At 45.0% G+C, this 23326-nt stretch overlaps 1 protein-coding gene across 2 annotated transcripts in view; it reads right to left on the bottom strand.

Moving 5' to 3' along the window:
- The window catches only part of CBL (Cbl proto-oncogene), an 85059-nt gene that overhangs the window by 38865 nt on the left and 22868 nt on the right, over positions 1-23326 (bottom strand). For both annotated transcript variants that reach the window (XM_073566471.1, XM_073566472.1), the window contains exons 2-3: positions 7507-7754; positions 2074-2220 (exon numbers count right to left, since the gene is read on the bottom strand). In XM_073566471.1, coding sequence (XP_073422572.1) covers positions 2074-2220; positions 7507-7754 — 395 coding nt within the window. The remainder of the gene's footprint in view (positions 1-2073; positions 2221-7506; positions 7755-23326) is intronic.

Below are 23326 nucleotides of genomic sequence, written 5' to 3'. Positions count from 1 at the left end.
CTCTTATTAGGGATTCATAATGAAGACTGCTGACAGGTCATTGAACTCACAATGACCTGCCCCCTAGTTTACATAATGAATATTATATATGCCGTATATACTTGTGTATAAGCTGACCAGTGTATAAGCCGACCCCCTAATTTTGTCACAAAAAAATTGGGAAAACTTATTGACTCGTGTATAAGCCTAGGGTGGGAAATGCCAAAGCTACTGGTAAATTTCAAAAATAAAAATAGATACCAATAAAAGTAAAATTAATTGAGACAAAGTATAATACGTATAATGCTGCACAGTGAGCGGCCCCGTATAATGCTGCACAGTGAGCGGCCCCGTATAATGCTGCACAGTAAGCGGCCCCATATAATGCTGCACAGTAAGCGGCCCCGTATAATGCTGCACAGTAAGCGGCCCCGTATAATGCTGCACAGTAAGCGGCCCCGTATAATGCTGCACAGTAAGCGGCCCCGTATAATGCTGCACAGTAAGCGGCCCCGTATAATGCTGCACAGTAAGCGGCCCCGTATAATGCTGCACAGTAAGCGGCCCCGTATAATGCTGCACAGTGAGCGGCCCCGTATAATGCTGCACAGTGAGCGGCCCCGTATAATGCTGCACAGTGAGCGGGCCCGTATAATGCTGCACAGTGAGCGGCCCCGTATAATGCTGCAGTGAGCAGAGCAGACGCGCAGCGGTGGAATGGGGGACAGGTGAATATGGCTCCCCTTGTCATACTCACCTTTCCTGGCATGTCTCTGCAGCCCCTGGGCTTGATCCATGTTATCGGCGCGCTGTTCTTCCTGCTTTCAGCGGTCACATGGTACCGCTCGTTATACTCATGTATATGCGCATATTCATGAGGTTAATGAGCAGTACCACGTGACCGCTGAAAGCCGGAAGAACAGCGCACCGACAACATGGAACAAGCATGGGTGGCTGCAGAGACATGCCAGGAGAGGAGAGTATGATCTCCGACACCCCCCGCTCCCCCTCCCCGACCGACCCCCGGTATATGACTCGCGTATAAGCCGAGAGGGGGACTTTCAGCCCCCAAAAAATGGGCTGAAAATCTCGGCTTATACGCGAGTATATGCGGTACATAGTGAAAAAAACACCCTTCTGCAGGCAAGCGCCAGCCATGTCACCTGCGCTGCAGCATAATCCCATGTGTAATGTGCATATAACTAATGCGATTGAGGTTTTCCTGGTATTAAATTAAAAACAAAAATCTATTTGAAAATGGCATCCGCGCAAAAGCGCAGTAGCAGCTATCGGTATATAGCAGTGATTCGATAGCTGCTACTGCGCAGGAGACTCCATCTTGCTAGAGGAAAAAAAAAAAAAAATTCCTCCTCCAAGAAGGTGCGGCGCCTGCACAATAGCAGCTGTCGGCGATCGCAGGTGACGATGGCGACGCCATCTTGGAGGACATTTTTTTTTCTTCTCCAGCAAGGTGTCAGGACTGCAGATCAGCTCCCATTCTCTTGGTTTGGTGGTCAGGACCACCGATCATCTCTCACTCTCTTGGTTTGGGGGGGGGGGGGGGGAAGAGTCAGGACTGCAGGTCAGCTCATTCTCCTGGCTTGGGGGAGTGTAGAGGGGGTTAGGACTGCAGATCAGCTCTCATTCTCTTGGCTTGGGGGAGTGTAGGGGGTCAGGACTGCAGATCAGCCCTCATTCTCTTGGTTTGGGGGAATCAGGACTGCAGATCAGCTTTCATTCTCTTGGCCTGGGGGAGTGTAGGGGGGTTTAGGACTGCAGATCAGCTCATTCTCTTGGTTTGGGGGGGGGGGGGGGGGGGAGTCAGGACTGCAGATCAGCTCCCATTCTCTTGGCTTATGGGAGTGTAGGGGGGGGGTTAGGACTGCAGATCAACACTCATTCTCTTGGTTTGGGGGGAGTCAGGACTGCAGATCAGCTCATTCTCTTGGCTTGGGGAAAACAGGAGCTGTTCTGGGCAGTGTCAATGTGATATTGAGGACTCATCTGGAGGACAGGTCATCAATATACCCAGCCAAGCCCTTTAAATTAAAACTTGACTTAAATCTGACGAGATCCATTTCTCAGAATACATACTTTTCTCCAAAAGCTTTTCTCCAGAAGTCGGCTGCATCTGCCTTGGTGATCCGGAAAGTATCTCCTTGGAACAATCCATTGGGGAATATTCCCTTTAACTCTGCAAGCATGTGGCTGAAGATCAGGGACAACTTGGTCAAGTTCCGCCTTGTGGGTACAAAAAAAAAACATGAAAAGGAGGGTTAATATTACAAATTTAAACATAGTTACTAAAAAGCACAGGAAAGGTGATACAGAGTAACTAGGAGAAGACTAAGCTGCTAAAGAGTTAAGTTCAGGACAGCAGGAAGTGTTGGTGACAAAAGAGCCTATAGACAAGCAGTTACCCTGGTTGCAAGTATTTCCTCTTTACACCATGCAAATAGTGTCAGTAACCTCAGGGGGCCTCCAGACATCATTCTTAAAACTAGTTTCATTGTCACCATTACAAGCAGCAGCATAATAAGCCTCTGGCCTATAAGGGTCCCATAGCGGGCACAGGAGCCCCTGGTGCTGGGCGTTATACTATAGATCTGTGCATGCAGAGCTAAGGATGGACAACGTATTAGTTTGGGTCAGGGGACCAGCTGTCTGCCGGGGTCCTGCAGGGTGTACACGGACATATGAACGCAGGACACATGTAGGACAACCGATTATTATTGCAGTCTGGTTCCTGCAGTATGCCTCTGCTATGCCTGGACTTTACGTAATCCCCCGAAATATACTATTGGACCCCCAAATCTAGGCTATAAGTGAGATTAAACAGTTTGTGATTTGATGGCCAGATGGATGTAGGGGGCAAGTGTCTTCAACTTACAGACTTCTAACCTCCCCGACCCCAGTGGCCCACATTATTAGACTTTACTAATAACTACAATTGTAGTCTCATGACTTCTCTCGTCCTGGGAGCAGTTTCTTGTCCACCCATCTTGTATTTACACGTCACTATGTTTGTAGTGCAATGTGTCATCTAAGGCTAGGAGATTCCAACTCTGGTAGGCTCTGCTCTGATGGGCTTAAGAACATGGCATACACAGAGGTGATTGTTCGGAGCAATGCATGGGCACCCTATAAAGAGGTCCTACCAGGGACAGGATGATGGACTGGCCGAGGTCCGAGGTAGTACTCTCTCTGTCAAACGCCAAAACAATATGTCGGTGAAGATAATGATGAGCCATGTTGAATGTCCATCTCCGACCAGTTAGACTTACTCTACCCTATGCAAAACACTTGCACATGTGGTAGCACCAAGCATCTATGTGAACAGTGAGGTCAAAAGAGATAACTGCTGGCCCAAATGAGAAGTCACTTGACAGACATCCATTTTCGGGAGCTTATACTTACTGGAGACAGACACCCAGATGATGCAGTGTACTCCGTCTGAGTAGCCACCTCCAACAGGCATACAAGCTCGAAAATGACGCACGTAAAAGCACACGTTCACTCTACTGACACCATTACTGTCTATGGTGCCTACACCTGTATCCCATTTTTTGGCCCAACAGGGCCAACAAATGGGTGACTGAATGCAATGTTAAAGAACCCTAGGGCGTGTATGGACACCTTACTCAAGGAGGGATCCACACCAATACTAGCACAAAGTATCTAGCTGTAGATACAGTAAGTATGCCTTTCTTCAGGGAGCAGAATACATGGAACACAGCAGTGTCTTTAAGCATGGGAAAAAACTAGTTTAGAGTTTTTCTAATGCCGGTCTGCACCAACAGAAAATAATGTGCAGAGATCTACAGAGATGGCGGAGTTGGATCAGAAGTCAGCCCGTCACAAGTCAGAACCGCTCATTTTCTAGTGTCGCTCAGCCTGGTACAGTGTTAAACAGCCAAATGCAATTTGAAAGTACACGGTTTAAAAAGGAAAATGTCAAAACGGTGTTTAAATCAGGCTTTAAAAAAGGGAATCAGTCTGTAAAATTTATCTTCCACACACTACATGTGCATGTAGCTCTTTCAAAGTCCGGTGACACCTTTACATTGTCAGTACGTTCCACAGTTATCGATAGATCACAATATTAAATTGATATGCACATGAGGTTGAAGATCTGAAGCCTCTGTCACTCCAGCTCTATTTTCCTTCCAGCACCACCTTCTTCTGCTTGACTGACCGCATCTATGCGGTGCGACTTCAGGCGAAGGTGCCATCAGGGAAGGAGATGGCGGTGCTGGAAGGAAAATGGAGCTGGAGTGACAGAGGCTGCGGATCTACACACTTCAGCCTCATGTGCACATCAACTCAATCACTGATTTCAAAAGTAACTGAAGTATTAAAGAACTACGTGAACATATAAATAGCTTGGGGTGTGAAATCCTGTTGACCAGTTACCATTAATGTTAAAATGCATTAATAAAAACATATCACAGATAAAAAAAAAAAAAATACAAACTGGCCTAGGGGCCTAGATGGAGCAATCATCAGAAATGGAGACATCACAATTGTGGATGGTGTTAATCACTGTACATAGAAATGTTACACTACATTGTATTTCTAGCAAAACTTGTTTTAAATAGTTATAGAAAACTGAAAAAAGGTTTTGAACATATTTAAACGAGTCCATTTTGTGCAGGCACGTGCCCTTTAAACTTTGCTGATAATTAAGCCATTGTATCTACCACAGAAATGTACAGAAGTTTTAAAGGCCACAAACACATTACATCTGGTAGGCAACCAACGGGCCCAAAAACAATGAACTTTTTGAGTTGTTTCCTACTAACATCTATGGAAACAAACAAAAAAAAAAAAAAACAGACCACATGAAACCAACGCGTTTATACAAGGACGTCGTGGTCCGAGTAGCCATTATCACACTTGGGTTAGTTTATCAGCCAGAGCAGCGACTGTACTTAATATCAGCAGCATTTCTCCAGCAAGTTTCACAATGTCCGCGTCACAGACCGCTCTGACAGCGGTTACACTCACTTCCTCTTGCTTTTTCCACTGCACAATGCAAAACTTCCTACTTTCAGATCGTGAATCTTGCTGCAAACACCTCAATGCTGCACAATGTAGTTTGTGGGTTCCATATTTTACTGTAAATAGGTAACAAGTCATTATGGACGAGGTGGAAGCCCGCTGAACAGCATGCCCGAGGGGTGGCATTTTTTTTTTTTTCCGAGGTAGTTTCTCATAGAAGTTTCTATAAGAACTAAAAACTGCAAAGAAAATAAGCCAAAATGACGTCGAAAAATACATGAATCGTAAGTGAAGAAAAAAAAAATAAGGCGGCAAGTGAAGGAAGCCTTCTTCAAAAGGGCCATTCCCAAGTCGACACGTTATCACCTATCCAGTACGTATTCTCTTTTATTACAATTTTTGATGCCTTTTCCCCCCATGATTGCATGAGTGGACCCAAAAGGAAGAAAATACTGATGAAATGTATGAGCTATCTACTTTTTTGGATCAAATTTGGATGGCATGAGACTGGACAGATCTGTAATGGCTTTATCTATCTGGATGCAGAGAAGTCAGGAGGAATATAAAAAAAACATACGTCATTACTCCAAGTCACGACTACTCTTCATTTAAAACTGGTGCCAAAGAGAGGAGGACAGAACAAATCCTGCTTGTACTACAGTGTCCCCAATAAGCATATAAAGACACCTGACACTGGCACAGAGGACCGGCTAATGACGGCACCACAATCAACTGCAGGTCAATTAGAAATCCAGTTCAGCTCCTAGAATCATTCAAAAGCATGAAAAGCCTTCCTACTCAAAGTACCCAAAATTCCGGTGTAGTCTCCTCACAAAGGCTAAAAAGTTTGTGGGTCTTTTATAGAAGTAATAGATATGGGATTTATCTTGGATCAAATCATAAGTACACACTACCACTTCAGGAAAAGCATCGTTATGAAAATTGAGATCAAAATACAGGGGGACATTAAGGAAAAAGAGAGGACGGGCTCTCTGCTGTCTCACTATTTAATAGTTGTGTGAGACTTCATATGTGTGCTAAACACAAAAAGAAAAAATGTAAGCGCTAGATCCCACACAAAGTTAGCATTAAATTAAAGTACAAATATGCTATGGCGCCCCATTTTTTATTTTTTTGTGTGTAGTATATATCGGCTGCGAATGAGGATGTGGCTCCCTCCAGGGCTCAGTACCCTTATTCACCCATCATTCCCACATAAGATTTAATTGCGAGCTATGCCTGGTTTCCTTTTCCCCATTCACGTGAGGCTGGTTTGACACAGAGTTAGGACAAATAGTGGCAAGGTATCATCCATATTAAAAGGTCACCTTGATGTGGTTGGATGGATTTTGCGCTTTCTGATCAAAAGCCACTAACCAAGAACCTTTACATATTTAACGTTTACAGTAATATTGGCGTTCATGTACTCAATAGTCGCAATGTGCCAACTGGAGTTGAGCGAATTTGTTCGGCTTCGGTTCCGAATTCGACTGGAAGCGAATATTGTTTTTGCAATATTCGTCGAACACAGCCGAATGTCATTAGCGTCAATGAGAGCAGAAATTGCAGAATATGTTTGGAACCGATCATCAGACATACATTCGGCAAGAATAGGGTTTGAATATGGCAAATTCAGATTCAGCGACCAGATTCGCTCAGCTCTAGTGTCGACGCATCGTGTCTGTATATGCAAGTGTCTCATATTAAGACTTGGAAAATCATTGCTGTTAACTTCTTTCCAGACGCTGCCACGTAAGAAAAGATGAAAGGATGACCACTGTGTGCTATGGATAAGGTTTTTTTTTTTCTCTAATTTTTCCATCCACAGTGGTGCGAGAGAACATGTTTCTTGCATGCCAAGTTGTAGCTTGATACCATTTTGGGGTACATTGCATTTTATTGTTTATTTTGGGGGAAATGTGGCTACCAAAAACTGGGCAAGTTTTTTTCCTTTTTGGCGGTTAACCGTATGGTTTAAATTATCATATTTTTGATAGAAAGGAAAACAAAACATATTTGCTATTTTGTCCATTTTCACTTTATTTTTTATGGAGAGGAAGGGGTGATTTCAACTTGTGAATTTTTATTTCTTTTTATATTTCCATTATTTTACTTTACTTTTATTCTGAACGTGTGATCATTTGCTTATAGCCATTGATACAGTTCTTGCATGAACTTCAGCCTCTGGCTCAGTCTCACAGGTGAACTAAGATGGCATGGTAGATCCCTGGCTACGGATGCACATCGGCAATTGCTCCATGTCAATGCCAATATCAGTGATTGATAGAGGCATCTGATGGCTAAATAGCACAGATCGGGCACTCGGCGCTCCAGCCACTGCAGTTGCAGGGAGACTCCGGCTATGATGTAACCCAGCCGGTGTACGCCTGATATAAGTCAGGTTCAGATACTGAGACAGCTCTTTAAAGCCCTCAGAGACCGCTGACCAAACAGTACATCGCAGACCAAAGTGGTACTCCAGAACATCATTTTTCCCCCATTGCCAGAAGTATGTGGCACACCAACCTTGGTTGAGAATTCTCCTCATACATGCGTTCTTTGCCTTCCTTAAAAAGACTAATTGTTTGCTTAGTCTTCTTCAAAAGGTTTTCCATGAACACTCTGAAGTACTCATTTTCTCCAAGAATCTCCATCTTTCCTTCGTAGCGAGACATAATGGTGCGGAGGTGTTGGTATGTGTCCGGCAGTAGGTCCAAGATATAAGGTGGACTGTTTTTCAGGGCAAGCCTTTGATTCTGGCACAATCGGACCACCTACAAAAAAGGAAATACGCTGATTAGACTCATCACTAATTGTTTTATTTGCCATTGCTGATATAGGCCCAACATATTCTGTAGCGCTGTACAGAGATTACCACTGACATCAGCCCCAGGCTCCAGTGGGGATCACAAAGTACTTTCCCCAAAGCCAACTACATACGAAGCAGGTGAGAAGACAGAAGAAACACGGTACACACCAACACTGATCACACCAGACGCTTCACTTTCCATGAAGACATCCGCTGCAAATGGGATCAGAGGAGGTCTATGGAAAGAGCTAGAAGGGTAGGTTTACCTTTCGCCTTCCCAACATATGAACATACTGATGCATTACATATCGGGTCTTTGTGCATGGAGGGGGTTCAGGAGATAAACCCACATTAAACACGAACTACTGCCCATTAGACTACTTTCACACGATGAGCTTGTGATGTCGGAGATTTTGCCACCAACTAAGTAAAATAGATTACTTGCATTTTTTCAAACATATGCAGTATAAGATATACTCACCAAAAACTCATGGTGGGAACGTAGCCTGACCGCAGAGGCCAGAGCGCACTCAAATTGCTGCCGTTTAACCATGTAAATGTTGTTCTCACTCACTGATGGTGGCATTTAAATAGTGTGATCACCGATGTGTGCGCACTTGATCCTATCGTCCCCAACAAGACATGTCTGAATGGTACCGACAGGTTGACATGGCACCCAGAGGCCTGCTGAAGGTCCCGAGGGTGGAATTCAGAGGAAAATGTCATTTTCAATAAATGGAAATAAAATTGGGTTGTAGTAAATAGAACAAGATCAGGCGATCACAGGCTCATATCCCCAGTGGGAAGAACAACATTTTAAAAATCAAAATTCAAATTCCCCATCAATCTATTCTATTATTTCTAAACACTGTTTTGTGGTGATTCCTTTGTATCTCCGTTCATACTGCAACCACACACACAAATGTGATACAACATTTGGAAGGTAAACTTGCCCCCTTCAGCAAGAAAATAGCCAAACAAACCACACATCCACAATTTGATCACAAAATAGTTTAAACATTAATTTTCATAAACCTGCAGAAAGACACAGTGACACAGTGGCACCTCAACCGGAAGACATTTTACTTATCAACCCAATTTATTGTATTACCAATCTACATATAAATACCTGTCTGTGCTCATCAGCTCATGAAATACATTTATATTTGACCAGCTTGCTTTTTCTGAAATTGCCTGCGCCCCCGACAACCAATGTGCGAAAATTTCGCAGGGGCTTAGCTAGTTAGACAGAAAAATATATACATTAAATGTGTGGCATTCCAGTAGTAAACCCGATCAAATAAAAATATAAAATTAACCAAATTAAAAAAATGCCATAAAATGAGAGAAAAAAATACAAAGAAAACCAGAACTGAGTTTTTTGGTCACTGCCACTCAGACGGAAAAAAAAGCCATAAAGAAGCGATCAGAATGTCTTATCTACCCCAAAACTCTATAAAAATGTCAGTTTGCCACACAATAAACGAGCCCTCACACAGCTCCACTAACTTAAAAATGATTTTTTGTTTTAATGACCGATTTCCAATTAACTTTTGCATTACGTGAAGGAATTCTTTTACATGAAAAATGCCATTAACCTGCAGATATGGGTTAATCTTCAGGTTAATAGTGTCCTGAACCTGCTTTGAGAGCCCCACTGCTAGGAGGAAATTCACTTTATTCCCCCCTGTAACGTTCGGTTCTCAGTCACGGGCGGAGAAGTATTGAGAGCGGCGGCTGGAACCGAGCCCCCCATAATGACTGACAACTGGCCCCAGTTAAAGGGAGAGTCACGGAAAAGAAAAGGGGTGCTGTTAATAAGAGCAGGTGTTCTGCTTTACAGGCAGCGACAGGTTTTTTTGATAGACTGTAGGGAAAAAAAAAAAAAAAAAAAAAACAACTGACAATATAACACTACATAATTTATGGTGGTGAAACACCTAGAACAAGAGCCCTGTTCCAGGAGCCATGATATGACGGCGTCTCACACATGGTGTGTGATAGATGGCTGAACAGTCAGATCGCTCCTCACACTGCCCAGGGGCAAAGCAGATTACATTAGAAAATAGAGGCCTCCTGACTCTCTGGGGGGCTCCTCACTCCACCAACACAGTGATGAGAAAAAATAAGCATCGGATGTGGTGAATATCAGCGAGAGGTGCATTTATTCTCAGGGAGATGAACTGCCACTAGGATGGAGCCATAGTAACTGAACATTGGATTTCCAGCAAATCTGGACCACCATCTCGTGTCTCTGGTGACTGTCCGATAGAGGGGTCAGGCATGGTGGATTTCAGCTCCCCTCACACTTTATATGCCGTGGAAATAAGGGATTTCAGATGCATCTTGTACGACTTGGCCATAGACTCAACCCAAGGCTTTCTTCAGTTCAGACTATGTCTAAAATATTTATAGGACATTAAACACCTTCTGATCACAAAACTTATTGGACGCTGCTTAAAGTGTTGTTTGGGACCAACCATGGTCATCAACAGGACATTGGTGGGAGAACAACACATGGCACCCCGATGATCCGCTGCTGGAGTAATCTCTGTTTGTGTACATAAGCAATGTACAGTGGGCACCACACCTGTACATTATGTAGTGACCGCCGCTGCGTATTGCCATTCGTCTACCATTGAATGGATCTGTTACTCTTGGATAAGCCCTTTACAGGGACGCCATCATCAGAAAAGTACGTGTTTAAATCAGGTTTTTGTGGTAACCATTACAATTTAACATATCACTTTCACTTGTATTAAAAATAAAGAAATCTCACGCCAGTGGCCAGAGTGCAAATTGCATTTTTTAGACTCATTCTTCCTGCCGATTCAGGAAACAACACATGTACATAGCGACAGTGATTAGATCTCGATCATATCTAATGAGTATGTTTAAAGGTCATTGTGAAGGGAGGGGAAGAGGTACAAATCTAAAAAGCACCAGTGGCCAGTGTTAAAAGTCACAAGATTACAGTGTTTTTTTTTTCTTAATCCAAAAAGTAAAAAAATAAAATACAAATTTGATTGAAATAATGGGTCACTTTCAGATGATCGCTTTCCATTAAGGGGTCAAACAGATCATGTCAAGAGCCAGTTTTATTATTTTTTTTTTAAAGTTACCATATCTGTAGAGGTTCCTGTTGCCTGGATATCAATAGAAAAATAACACATAGTTGAAATTGAGCTGACTTTTTTTTAGTCCTACTGTGTATCTGGGATTTGTCCAGGCCTGACATTTTTGTATTTCCTAGTGAAAATGATGTGGAGAGATCTCTGGGGTTTGAAAGTAAGGTAAAAATTTTGCAGTAATTGTTAAGACTTGTGATATGGCGAGACGTGTTAAATGGTTGATAGTGACTTGTAGGAGCTTCCAACAAGAGTTCAAGTCCTCTTCCACTCTTAAGAGGCAACTTGCATAGTACATTACCCAGAGGGGCATTGCACGGCGAATAAGCCTCCTTTAGTCCATGAGCCAAGAGCCAATTTTGACGATATCGGTACCACCCGGAGTGACTAATTCTCTTTGGTGTTTTTAGGTAGATGCATGTCTGTAGTTTATGTTTTGATATGATAGCCCTTGCACATCAGTAGCTTAACCCCTTCAGGCCTATTTGTACCCAAATGCCTAGGCCATTTTTTGCAAATCTGACCTGTCACTTCATGCGGTAATAACTTTGGGACGCTATCACCAACCCACGCCATTCTGAGATTGTTTTCTCGTGACATATTGTACTTCATGGTAGTGCTAATTGTGAGTCAATAGATTTTACCTTTCTGCATAAAAAATTACAAAATACACGAAAATTTGGGAAAAATTCGCTATTTTTGAACTTTGAAATTCTCTACTTTTTACAAAAATGCTGATACCCCCCATAACAGTTATTAGTTTACATTCTCCACATGTCTACTTCACAATGGTATCATTTTGGAAATGAAATTTTATATTTTTCGGCTGTGATAAGGCTCATAGTTTTATACGCAATTTTTAAAGTTTACGACTAAATTTCCAAAACCCATTTTTCCAAGGACCAAGTCAGTTCGGACGTCACTTTATGGGTCTTGTATAACAGAACCCACCCATACATTACCCCATTTTGCAAACTACACCCCTCAAGGTGTCCAAATCGGATTTTCAAAACTTTGTTAACCCCTTAGGTGTTGCACAGGGATTCAAGCAAAATGACAGTGAAATATCAAAATTTCAATTTTTTGGCAGATATTCCATTGTAATCCAATTTTACCTGCAACCCAGCAAGGGTTAACAGCAAACACAAACCCAAAATTGGTTACCCCAATTCCGCAGTTTATAGAAACACCCCACATGTACACGTAAACTAAATTATGGGCGCGCAAGAGGGCTCAGCACAGAAGGAGAGCTAGGCGGTTTTTGGGATAATAGATTACACTGGAAGAAATCCAGTGGGCCATGTCGTATTGGAGAGACCCTGAGGCACCCCCAGAGTGGAAACCCCCAAAAGGTTACCGCATTTTGGAAACTACACCCCCTAAGGAATGTTTTAGGGGGTATAGTAACCACTTTGACCCAACAAGCGCTCCATTGGCGTTTCATGCACTTGGTTGAGGAAATGTAAAAGTACGTTTTTTACCAAAAAATGTCGCTTTAGGCTCACATTTTTCATTTTGAAAAGGGGGATCAGGAAAAAGTACACCCCACTTTTTATTCCCCATTGTCTCCCGAACACGGCAATACCACAAGTGTTGTCTAAAACCACAGTATTGGTGCACGGCAGGCTTCGTAAGCGAAGCTGCGGCAAAATTCACTGTAAGAAATCTATGGGGCCATGTCACATTTGGAGACACCCTGAGGTCCCGCACAGTGGAAACCCCAAAAAAGTGACCCCATTTTTGAAACTACACCCCCTAAGGAATGTTTTAGGACGTACAGTAACCACTTTGCACCGGGAACCGGCTCCCGACCCGCGGCGATCGCCCGGCATATGATCCGGGTACGATTCGCCGAACCGCTACGGCGGCCGGCGCGAAGGGGTTAATGGTATTTTTCACCTTTTGAATAGATCCTACCTATATTTCCAAAAAATAGTGATTAAAGGTCGATTTAGGGGAAATGCCAAAATGTCAATACAATGCATGTAGTATTTGTAACAAAATTTAATCCAAGTTATGTAAATACACACTGAACATGTCATGGGCTTGTCCATACTAGTGTGTGTGTGTGTGTGTGTGTGTGTGTGTGTGCGTGCATGCACGCGCGTGCCAAGGGTTTTAAATGTTTTTCTTTGTGTTTGCAGGCGTTTACTGACATATCTAATGGCATGATGGAAGTACCAGCGAGGAAGAAATCACGGATCGACTGTATCATACACTGCTCTAATGATGACAGTGATGATCTGGCGTCCCTACAGGATTTGGACTCCTGGAAAACATTGCTTAGGGCTGCAGAGATCAGACAGCATGAATCCGTCCTGGAAGCAGCTAAGGGCCTTGAAGAACGAGAAATACCACACATACAATATCACCGTAAATGTCGTAGTCTCTTTACAATGAAGAAGTCACTGGATTCTATCCTTGCCAAGGGTGTCAATGTCGAAACAGCAAGCGAAATCCCCAGGAGGAGGCTACCGAGGGGTACCCCCAGTGATAGCAGGGTGTATGCCAAAGTATGTATGTTCTGCGAGAAGTCAAGCAAGTATCTCAAAAGGAGAAAAAACAAGGGAGCCAATCGTCCAGTGTGTTGAGCTACGAGCAGATGAGACGATCCGTATAAGGAAAGGCACACAGAGAATCCTTGGTTTACTTAGCAGAGACCTTGTTGCTTCAGAGGGGCACTACCACAAGTCGTGCTACAAACTATTCACAAAAGATGATTCCCAAGTGGCCTGTAGGTCTGGTGCAGCAGAAAATCAGGAAGAAAGCAAGGAAGCACGCTACGGAGAGGCAGAGAGAGAAGCCCTTGAGGAACTCTTCTTGTATATAAGGACTGAATTGTTCCCAAACCCAGATGTACTGCCTATGATAAACCTCACATCTAGGCTTCGGAGATGCATGATGTCCCGTGGTATCATCAAACTGAAACCATCGACAAAGAAACATGTTCGCCGAAAACTTGAAACAGAGTTTGGTGAATCACTCCGCTTTCTCTCCGATGAGAAAGGTAAGCTTCTAGTCTATCCATATAGCCTATCAATGGACGACCTTGCCCGGCAAGCACACAGCATGACAAAAGATCTGCAAGAAGCAAGAGCCGCTAACTCTGGAGATGTCGTAACCAAAGCAGCAATGCTGCTGAGGAATCAGATCAAGAAGCAAGATGTGAGTCAGCCATGGCCTCCCGATACAGATCAGAATGTCGTTCCTGCATTAGTCACTCAATTCCTGCAAACCCTGCTTACAGGAGATTGTGAGTGCCAAACTCCCTCTGAAAGAGCTCAACGTCTTGCCACATCCTTCGGCAGTGACTTGGTTTTTGCTGTTACCAATGGAAAGACAAAGCCACCCAAGCACGTACTGCTGTCCTTTGCAATTAAGTCTTTGACCGGCAATACAGAACTGGTTCAAACTCTGAATCGTCTTGGCCACTGTGTGTCATATTCAACGGCTGAGGAGATCGATACAGCCCTTTGTATCCAGAAGTTGGAATGTTCAACGGATGACATCCCAATGTCAGCAAATATCTACCCTGGTGTGTTCACAACCTAGGCCTGGGATAACATTGACAGACTTGAGGAGACACTAAGTGGAGCAGGTACATCTCATAGAGTCAATGGCATCGCTGTTCAGTCCAATGTTGCATGCTCTGTGATAAAAGTCCTGCCAGATCTAACCAAGTCGAAGAAAAGAAGCATAATTCCGACAGAATTAATGCTACCAATATACAATGTTGGGCGGCGGGGAGGGCCACCCAGGATTGAGACTGCGAATGTTAACACTACCGAGGAGGTCCAGGATTCAAAAACCAAGAACCATATCTGGCTTCTGGCTAGAATGTCAGACCATGAGGATCAGACCATTAGCAGTTGGACTGGGTTCAACATCCAAATCCGCAGCGACATTGTAGTGGCCCAGGACACTGTAAGCTACCTGCCCACTATCAATGCTCCTGCAACAGCCATGTCCACTGTGAACGAAGTCTTGGAGCAAACATGCCATCATGCAGACCCTGAAGCTTAACAGAATTGTGTGCGTGTTTGATCAAGCACTCTATGCCAAAGCTGCCGAGGTTATCTGGAAACAGGAGAAGTTAAAGAACATTATAATTAGAATGGGTGTCTTCCACACAATCTGTAATCTCCTCTCCATCATAGGTAAGAGATTTCAGGATGCAGGCCTTAGAGATCTGTGTGTTGAATCCAGAGTCATCGCTGAAGGATCAGTGTCTGGAGTGATGGACGGCCGGAGGTACAACAGAGCAGTGAGACTACACAAGCTGGTCTATGAAGCACTTATGAGGCTTGCATGGAAAAACTTCCTTCCATGGCTAGAAGAAAACCATGCAAGGGACCTTCACCATCTGGATGAAACACTGAAGAACATCACAAACTTTCGCATCAGTGTGTCGCAGGGATCCTTCGAAAAGTTCTTGGATAATGAATCTTGCACACTTACCCTGAAGCTCTTTCAAGTTTAACTTGAGACCTTCAGAAATGAACAACTCTCAGCATTCTGGATGTCATACTTGGACATGGTCGAGACCATGCTGGCCCTGGTTCGAGCTTCAAGAGAAGGCAACTGGATGCTTCACCTAGGAGCAATCCGACAGATGATACCGTGGTGTTTTGCCTATGACAAGGTCAACTATGCCCGATACCTAACCTATTACTATGCTACGATGTCTCGGCTGCTCATAGACCACCCAGAGGTCCATGAATACTTCATGAAAGGTGGCTTTTCGGTCCAGATCGGTAGCAAGAATCCTTTTGGACGGATTCCTGTGGACCAGACCATCGAAGAAACAATCAACAAAGACACCCAGACACCAGGGGGCACAAAAGGCTTCAGCCTCAAAGTTGGAGCTGTCGCCAGATTCTACCTGACATCGGAGTACCGCAGCATGTACTTGAGGCAGCTGAGGGTCCTAGTAGGCCAACAATATACTGACTTCAGTCATTCAGACCTACAGGTGTCCAGGATTAGAAGAGATGAAGCCGATGTCCGATCTTTTGTTGAACTGCTGGAGACTGGTTGGTTGAACCCCTTCAACAAAGAGCATAATGGTGAACTTATCAGTTTATCAACAGCGACTGCAGCACCACCAGATGTAGCCAAAGACCTTCTAGGGGCATACAGTATAGGAGAGGACGCAAATCACACATTCAAGGATGAGCGTTTGGGTACCGATACGCCAACTACACTGTTTCATGACAAGATGACGAAAAACAATCTTAAAACGTTCTCTAACATCAGAATGAAGACACACAGACAAGGCCTTGGCAAGGAGGTAATTTTGAAGGCTGACAGGAACCTATTTGGCCAGATGATACTTGTAGCCGAGAACAGAAAGCTACAAATGAGTGATGTCTTGACTCATCCCCTGGGGCCATTGCCATGGGCACTTGCCAACGGTGATGGGTCTATCCGCAAGACCAACAAGGCTGCCCTAGCAAGGGAGTTGGAGAGGAATGCTCCTCCTGCAGAGGTGATCCCTGAGCCCTCTGCAACCATCATTGATGGGATGAGCCTGGTTCAGAAACTGAAGGGAAACGATGCAACATTTGCCCAGCTAGCAGGCACAGCAATGAGTCGCGCTATCCATGAGGGTGCTAAGAGCAAGCGCATTGATATTGTCTTTGACGTCTACAAGGAGACATCCATCAAAGATACAGAAAGAGTCAACAGATATGAAGGCACAGGGATCCATTTCAAGAACATTCAACATGGGCACAACATCCAGCAGTGGAGAAAGCTACTAAGTAATTCCTCCAACAAGGCAAGTCTCAAAGTTTCTGGTAGAAGAATGGAAGGCGAAACACCACAGGGAGAAGCTTGAGGAGAAGGAGATGTATGTCACATGTGAGCAGCTCTGCTTTAAGATCACCAAAGAACAGTGGGAAGAGGCTGCTGACCTTAAGTCAAGTCAAGAAGAAGCAGACACACGCCTCCTTCTCCATGCTCTTCATGCAGCAGAATCTGGTTACAAGTCTGTCATCATCACTTCAGAGGATACTGATGTCATGGTCCTGTGTCTGGGCATGTGCCACAAAATCCCATCCCACCTGTTCCAGAAATGCGGTACACAGAACCGGACAAGATTCCTGGATATCACCACTCTGAGCAGAACATTGGGAGGCAGCGTGTGTGATTCATTGATTGGTATGCATGCATTTACAGGCTGTGACACAGTCAGTGCATTCGCTGGCCGTGGGAAGATGACGACACTCAAGCAGTTGAAGATGAACAAGACATACCAGGATGCCTTTCAGGAAGTTGGTCGTTCATGGGAAGTGTCTCCCAAACTCTTTGAGAAGTTACAGGAAATCACCTGCCACATGTACCTGCCAACTACCCAAACAACTGAGGTAAACAGGCTCCGGTATCAGCTGTTCTGTGCCAGACGTGGAGTGGTAGAGTCAAGTCAACTCCCTCCTTGCTAAGACTGCCTTTTCATGCATGCACTGCGTGCAAACTACCAGGCTGCGATCTGGAGGAGAAGTCTGCAGAGCCAGCCATTTGTTGCAAACCCAACAGACTGCGGTTGGATGATAGATAATGACGGAAAGCTTGTTGTCAAGTGGATGCGAGGGGCACCAGCACCAGAAGCTATTATCCAGCTACTGTCCTGCAAGTGTGTGCGGTCATGCGAACTTCCTCAGTGTACTTGCCTCAACAATGGCATGAAGTGCACGGACATGTGCAGGTTACAGACATGCCAGAACAAGACGAGCCAGTAGAACAACAGTCAGATTCAGAGTCTGATGTTGAAGATATTATGGAGTAACGTTATATAATTATACATACACACAATATATTATATATATATATATATATATATATATATATATATATATATATATATATATATATATATATACACACACACACACACACACACACACATTAGTATGGACAAGCCCATGACATGTTCAGTGTGTATTTACATAACTTGGATTAAATTTTGTTACAAATACTACATGCATTGTATTGACATTTTGGCATTTCCCCTAAATCGACCTTTAATCATTATTTTTTGGAAATATAGGTAGGATCTATTCAAAAGGTGAAAAATACCATTAACCCCTTCGCGCCGGCCGCCGTAGCGGTACGGCGAATCGTACCCGGATCATATGCCGGGCGATCGCTGCGGGTCGGGAGCCGGTTCCCGGGCAAAGTGGTTACTGTACCTCCTAAAACATTCCTTAGGGGGTGTAGTTTCAAAAATGGGGTCACTTTTTTGGGGTTTCCACTGTGCGGGACCTCAGGGTGTCTCCAAATGTGACATGGCCCCATAGATTTCTTACAGTGAATTTTGCCGCAGCTTCGCTTACGAAGCCTGCCGTGCACCAATACTGTGGTTTTACACAAAACTTGTGGTATTGCCGTGTTCGGGAGACAATGGGGAATAAAACGTGGGGTGTACTTTTTCCTGGTCCCCCTTTTCAAAATGAAAAATGTGGGCCTAAAGCGACATTTTTCGGTAAAAAACGTACTTTTCAATTTCCTCAACCAAGTGCATGAAACTCCAATGGAGCGCTTGTTGGGTCAAAGTGGTTACTATACCCCCTAAAACATTCCTTATGGGGTGTAGTTTCCAAAATGCGGTAACCTTTTGGGGGTTTCCACTCTGGGGGTACCTCAGGGTCTCTCCAATACGACATGGCCCACTGGATTTCTTCCAGTGTAATCTATTATCCCAAAAACCGCCTAGCTCTCCTTCTGTGCTGAGCCCTCTTGCGCGCCCATAATTTAGTTTACGTGTACATGTGGGGTGTTTCTATAAACTGCGGAATTGGGGTAACCAATTTTGGGTTTGTGTTTGCTGTTAACCCTTGCTGGGTTGCAGGTAAAATTGGATTACAATGGAATATCTGACAAAAAATTGAAATTTTGATATTTCACTGTCATTTTGCTTGAATTCCTGTGCAACACCTAAGGGGTTAACAAAGTTTTGAAAATCCGATTTGGACACCTTGAGGGGTGTAGTTTGCAAAATGGGGTAATGTATGGGTGGGTTCTGTTATACAAGACCCATAAAGTGACGTCCGAACTGACTTGGTCCTTGGAAAAATGGGTTTTGGAAATTTAGTCGTAAACTTTAAAAATTGCGTATAAAACTATGAGCCTTATCACATCCGAAAAATATAAAATTTCATTTCCAAAATGATGCCAATGTGAAGTAGACATGTGGAGAATGTAAACTAATAACTGTTATGGGGGGGTATCAGCATTTTTGTAAAAAGTAGAGAATTTCAAAGTTCAAAAATAGCGAATTTTTCCCAAATTTTCGTGTATTTTGTAATTTTTCATGCAGAAAGGTAAAATCTATTGACTCACAATTAGCACTACCATGAAGTACAATATGTCACGAGAAAACAATCTCAGAATGGCGTGGGTAGGTGATAGCGTCCCAAAGTTATTACCGCATGAAGTGACAGGTCAGATTTGCAAAAAATGGCCTAGGCATTTGGGTACAAATAGGCCTGAAGGGGTTAAGCTACTGATGTGCAAGGGCTATCATATCAAAACAAACTACAGACATGCATCTACCTAAAAACACCAAAGAGAATTAGTCACTCCGGGTAGTACCGATATCTGGCCCGGCTCATGGACTACTTACAATGACAAGACAGAGCTGGCATGTCACCCTCCACAAGGAGAAACCTTACCCCTTAGACCTCAGTCCAGAGCCTCTCACCTAGCCACATCAGTTCTCATACTTTGCACGGACCATGGCCAATACCCTGAAACACTGTCTGCAAGTTGAGATTCCCCCATATCCGGCCCAGCTATGCCCCCCCCATATCCGGCCCAGCTATTGCCCCCCTGCCCCCAGTTTCTGACCCAGTAATGCCCCCTCCTCCAATTATCCGGCCGAGCTAAGCCTCCCCCCCTCCTCCAATTATCCGGCCAAGCTAAGCCTCCCCCCACCTCCAATTATCCGGCCAAGCTAAGCCTCTCCCCCTCCTCCAATTATCCGGCCCAGCTAAGCCTCCCCCCCTCCTCCAATTATCCGGCCAAGCTAAGCCTCCCCCCCTCCTCCAATTATCCGGCCAAGCTAAGCCACCCCCCCTCCTCCAATTATCCGGCCCACCTAAGCCTCCCCCCTCCTCCAATTATCCGGCCCACCTAAGCCTCCCCCCCTCCTCCAATTATCCGGCCCACCTAAGCCTCCCCCCCTCCTCCAATTATCCGGCCCACCTAAGCCTTCCCCAATTATCCGGCCAAGCTAAGCCTCCCCCCTCCTCCAATTATCTGGCCCAGCTAAGCCTCTCCCCCTCCTTCAATTATCAGGCCCAGATCCTCTCCCCCTCCTTCAATGATCCAGCCCAGCTAAGCCTCCCCCCTCCTCCAATTATCCGGCCAAGCTAAGCCTCCCCCCCCTCCTCCAATTATCCGGCCAAGCTAAGCCTCCCCCCCTCCTCCAATTATCCGGCCAAGCTAAGCCTCCCTCCCTCCTCCAATTATCCGGCCAAGCTAAGCCTCCCCCCCTCCTCCAATTATCCGGCCAAGCTAAGCCTCCCCCCCTCCTCCAATTATCCGGCCAAGCTAAGCCTCCCCCCTCCTCCAATTATCTGGCCCAGCTAAGCCTCTCCCCCTCCTTCAATTATCAGGCCCAGATCCTCTCCCCCTCCTTCAATGATCCAGCCCAGCTAAGCCTCCCCCCTCCTCCAATTATCCGGCCAAGCTAAGCCTCCCCCCCCTCCTCCAATTATCCGGCCAAGCTAAGCCTCCCTCCCTCCTCCAATTATCCGGCCAAGCTAAGCCTCCCCCCCTCCTCCAATTATCCGGCCAAGCTAAGCCTCCCCCCCTCCTCCAATTATCCGGCCAAGCTAAGCCTCCCCCCCTCCTCCAATTATCCGGCCAAGCTAAGCCTCCCCCCCTCCTCCAATTATCCGGCCAAGCTAAGCCTCCCCCCCCTCCTCCAATTATCCGGCCAAGCTAAGCCTCCCCCCCCTCCTCCAATTATCCGGCCAAGCTAAGCCTCCCCCCCCCTCCTCCAATTATCCGGCCAAGGTAAGCCTCCCCCCCCCTCCTCCAATTATCCGGCCAAGCTAAGCCTCCCCCCCCCTCCTCCAATTATCCGGCCAAGGTAAGCCTCCCCCCCTCCTCCAATTATCCGGCCAAGGTAAGCCTCCCCCCCTCCTCCAATTATCCGGCCAAGGTAAGCCTCCCCCCCTCCTCCAATTATCCGGCCAAGGTAAGCCTCCCCCCCTCCTCCAATTATCCGGCCAAGGTAAGCCTCCCCCCCTCCTCCAATTATCCGGCCAAGGTAAGCCTCCCCCCCTCCTCCAATTATCCGGCCAAGGTAAGCCTCCCCCCCTCCTCCAATTATCCGGCCAAGGTAAGCCTCCCCCCCTCCTCCAATTATCCGGCCAAGGTAAGCCTCCCCCCCTCCTCCAATTATCCGGCCAAGGTAATCCTCCCCCCCTCCTCCAATTATCCGGCCAAGGTAAGCCTCCCCCCCTCCTCCAATTATCCGGCCAAGGTAAGCCTCCCCCCCTCCTCCAATTATCCGGCCAAGGTAAGCCTCCCCCCCTCCTCCAATTATCCGGCCAAGGTAAGCCTCCCCCCCTCCTCCAATTATCCGGCCAAGGTAAGCCTCCCCCCCTCCTCCAATTATCCGGCCAAGGTAAGCCTCCCCCCCTCCTCCAATTATCCGGCCAAGGTAAGCCTCCCCCCCTCCTCCAATTATCCGGCCAAGGTAAGCCTCCCCCCCCCCTCCAATTATCCGGCCAAGGTAAGCCTCCCCCCCCCCTCCAATTATCCGGCCAAGGTAAGCCTCCCCCCCTCCTCCAATTAACCGGCCAAGGTAAGCCTCCCCCCCTCCTCCAATTATCCGGCCAAGGTAAGCCTCCCCCCCTCCTCCAATTATCCGGCCAAGGTAAGCCTCCCCCCCTCCTCCAATTATCCGGCCAAGGTAAGCCTCCCCCCTCCTCCAATTATCCGGCCAAGCTACATAGGACGGCATAATGATTATATGAGTGAGTGTTTCACAATAGATTTTGCTAAATCTTGGATTCCGCTGGTTGAAAAGATCCATAAATTAGAAAATGGCAGATTTTCTCTACTGGAGGACCATTCTGTATAGGTGGGTTATAACTTTCATTCCTAAGCGACCAAATACAACAATTAAATCTGTTTGATAAAGTATTTTAATGTTAAATATATCATTTTTGTTTGACATTATGTACCGTACATCTCCTATAGGATTCACTCCCGCACTCTGGGGGGATTTCTGTGTAACGACAGGTTTAATGTTCTTTTATGGTCAGAATCTTTACCTTCTTTGCTGTATAAAGTAACAGAAATCTTAGGGTGTGTGCACACGTTGTGGTTTCTACCAGGGCTGTGGAGTCGGTAAGCCAAACCTGCGACTCCGACTCCTCAATTTCCCTTACACCGACTCCGACTCCCACATATATTGCTTATATTTAAGTGAAAAATGTATTCTAGTACAATGTGAACATCAGACATTAAATCCTTTTTATGATACAATAATCAAGATATTTAGATAGAACATAATATTTATTGGAATACAACTTTAGAACACAAAAAACAAATTGTAAACATGTAATACACTATGTAATATCGAATATATATATATATATATATATATATATATATATATATATATATATATATCACACTATGTAATAAACTATGTAAGTGGCAAAAAACAGTTTTCAACAAAAACATACTAAATAACATTTGTGCAGTCTATGAATTTGTTCTAAGAAATAGAATTGCCTCCATCAGATCCTCCTTCATAGATGACCTCAAATCAGACCTAATAATTTTAAGGCTACAGAACAACCTCTCTACAGTAACTTGGGTTGGAGGCAAAGCCGTAACCACATGGGCAAAATCTCTAACAATTTCCGGGTATAAAGGAATTGCCTCATGCACAGTTTTGATGACCGGTTGAATTTTTCTATTTCTTTGAGAGCAAGTGAAACATTTTGCTGAAATATGGTCAATCTGCTTGCTATAGGAGATGGAGTGAAATCTTTTTCCTTGCGGCAACGCTTTGCCTGCTCCATGTCATACAAATACTTGTCAAAGTCAAACTCCTCATCTGATGAGGATGAAGATATGGCAGCTATAGCACTGTCAGGACCAGAGTCCTCTTGCGCCTGGCAGTCCTCCTGTAGGCCACTCTTCCTAACTGCTACCTCAGTCAGAGCTTCTTTTCCTTTAGTAAGCTGTTGATCATCAAGCAATATACGATGACTTGGGTCCACATAAACAGCTGCCAGAAAAATTTTATTTTCCAATAGCTGTGTCTCTCTCCGTTTCATTGAAGCAGAAATGCCATCTGCGATTAAATCTCCTCTTTGGGACAGGAAAAATAGCAAGTTCTTCCACTCCCTTATGAAAATGCCAGGAGTTAAATCCTCAGCTT

This window comes from Dendrobates tinctorius, unplaced genomic scaffold (assembly GCF_039654945.1).
Source record: "Dendrobates tinctorius isolate UK_male_01 unplaced genomic scaffold, ASM3965494v1 ptg000018l, whole genome shotgun sequence".
NCBI classification, from domain to species: domain Eukaryota; kingdom Metazoa; phylum Chordata; class Amphibia; order Anura; family Dendrobatidae; genus Dendrobates; species Dendrobates tinctorius.
Note: the sequence above shows the minus strand (reverse complement) of the source record. Positions and strands in the feature narration are given on the sequence as shown.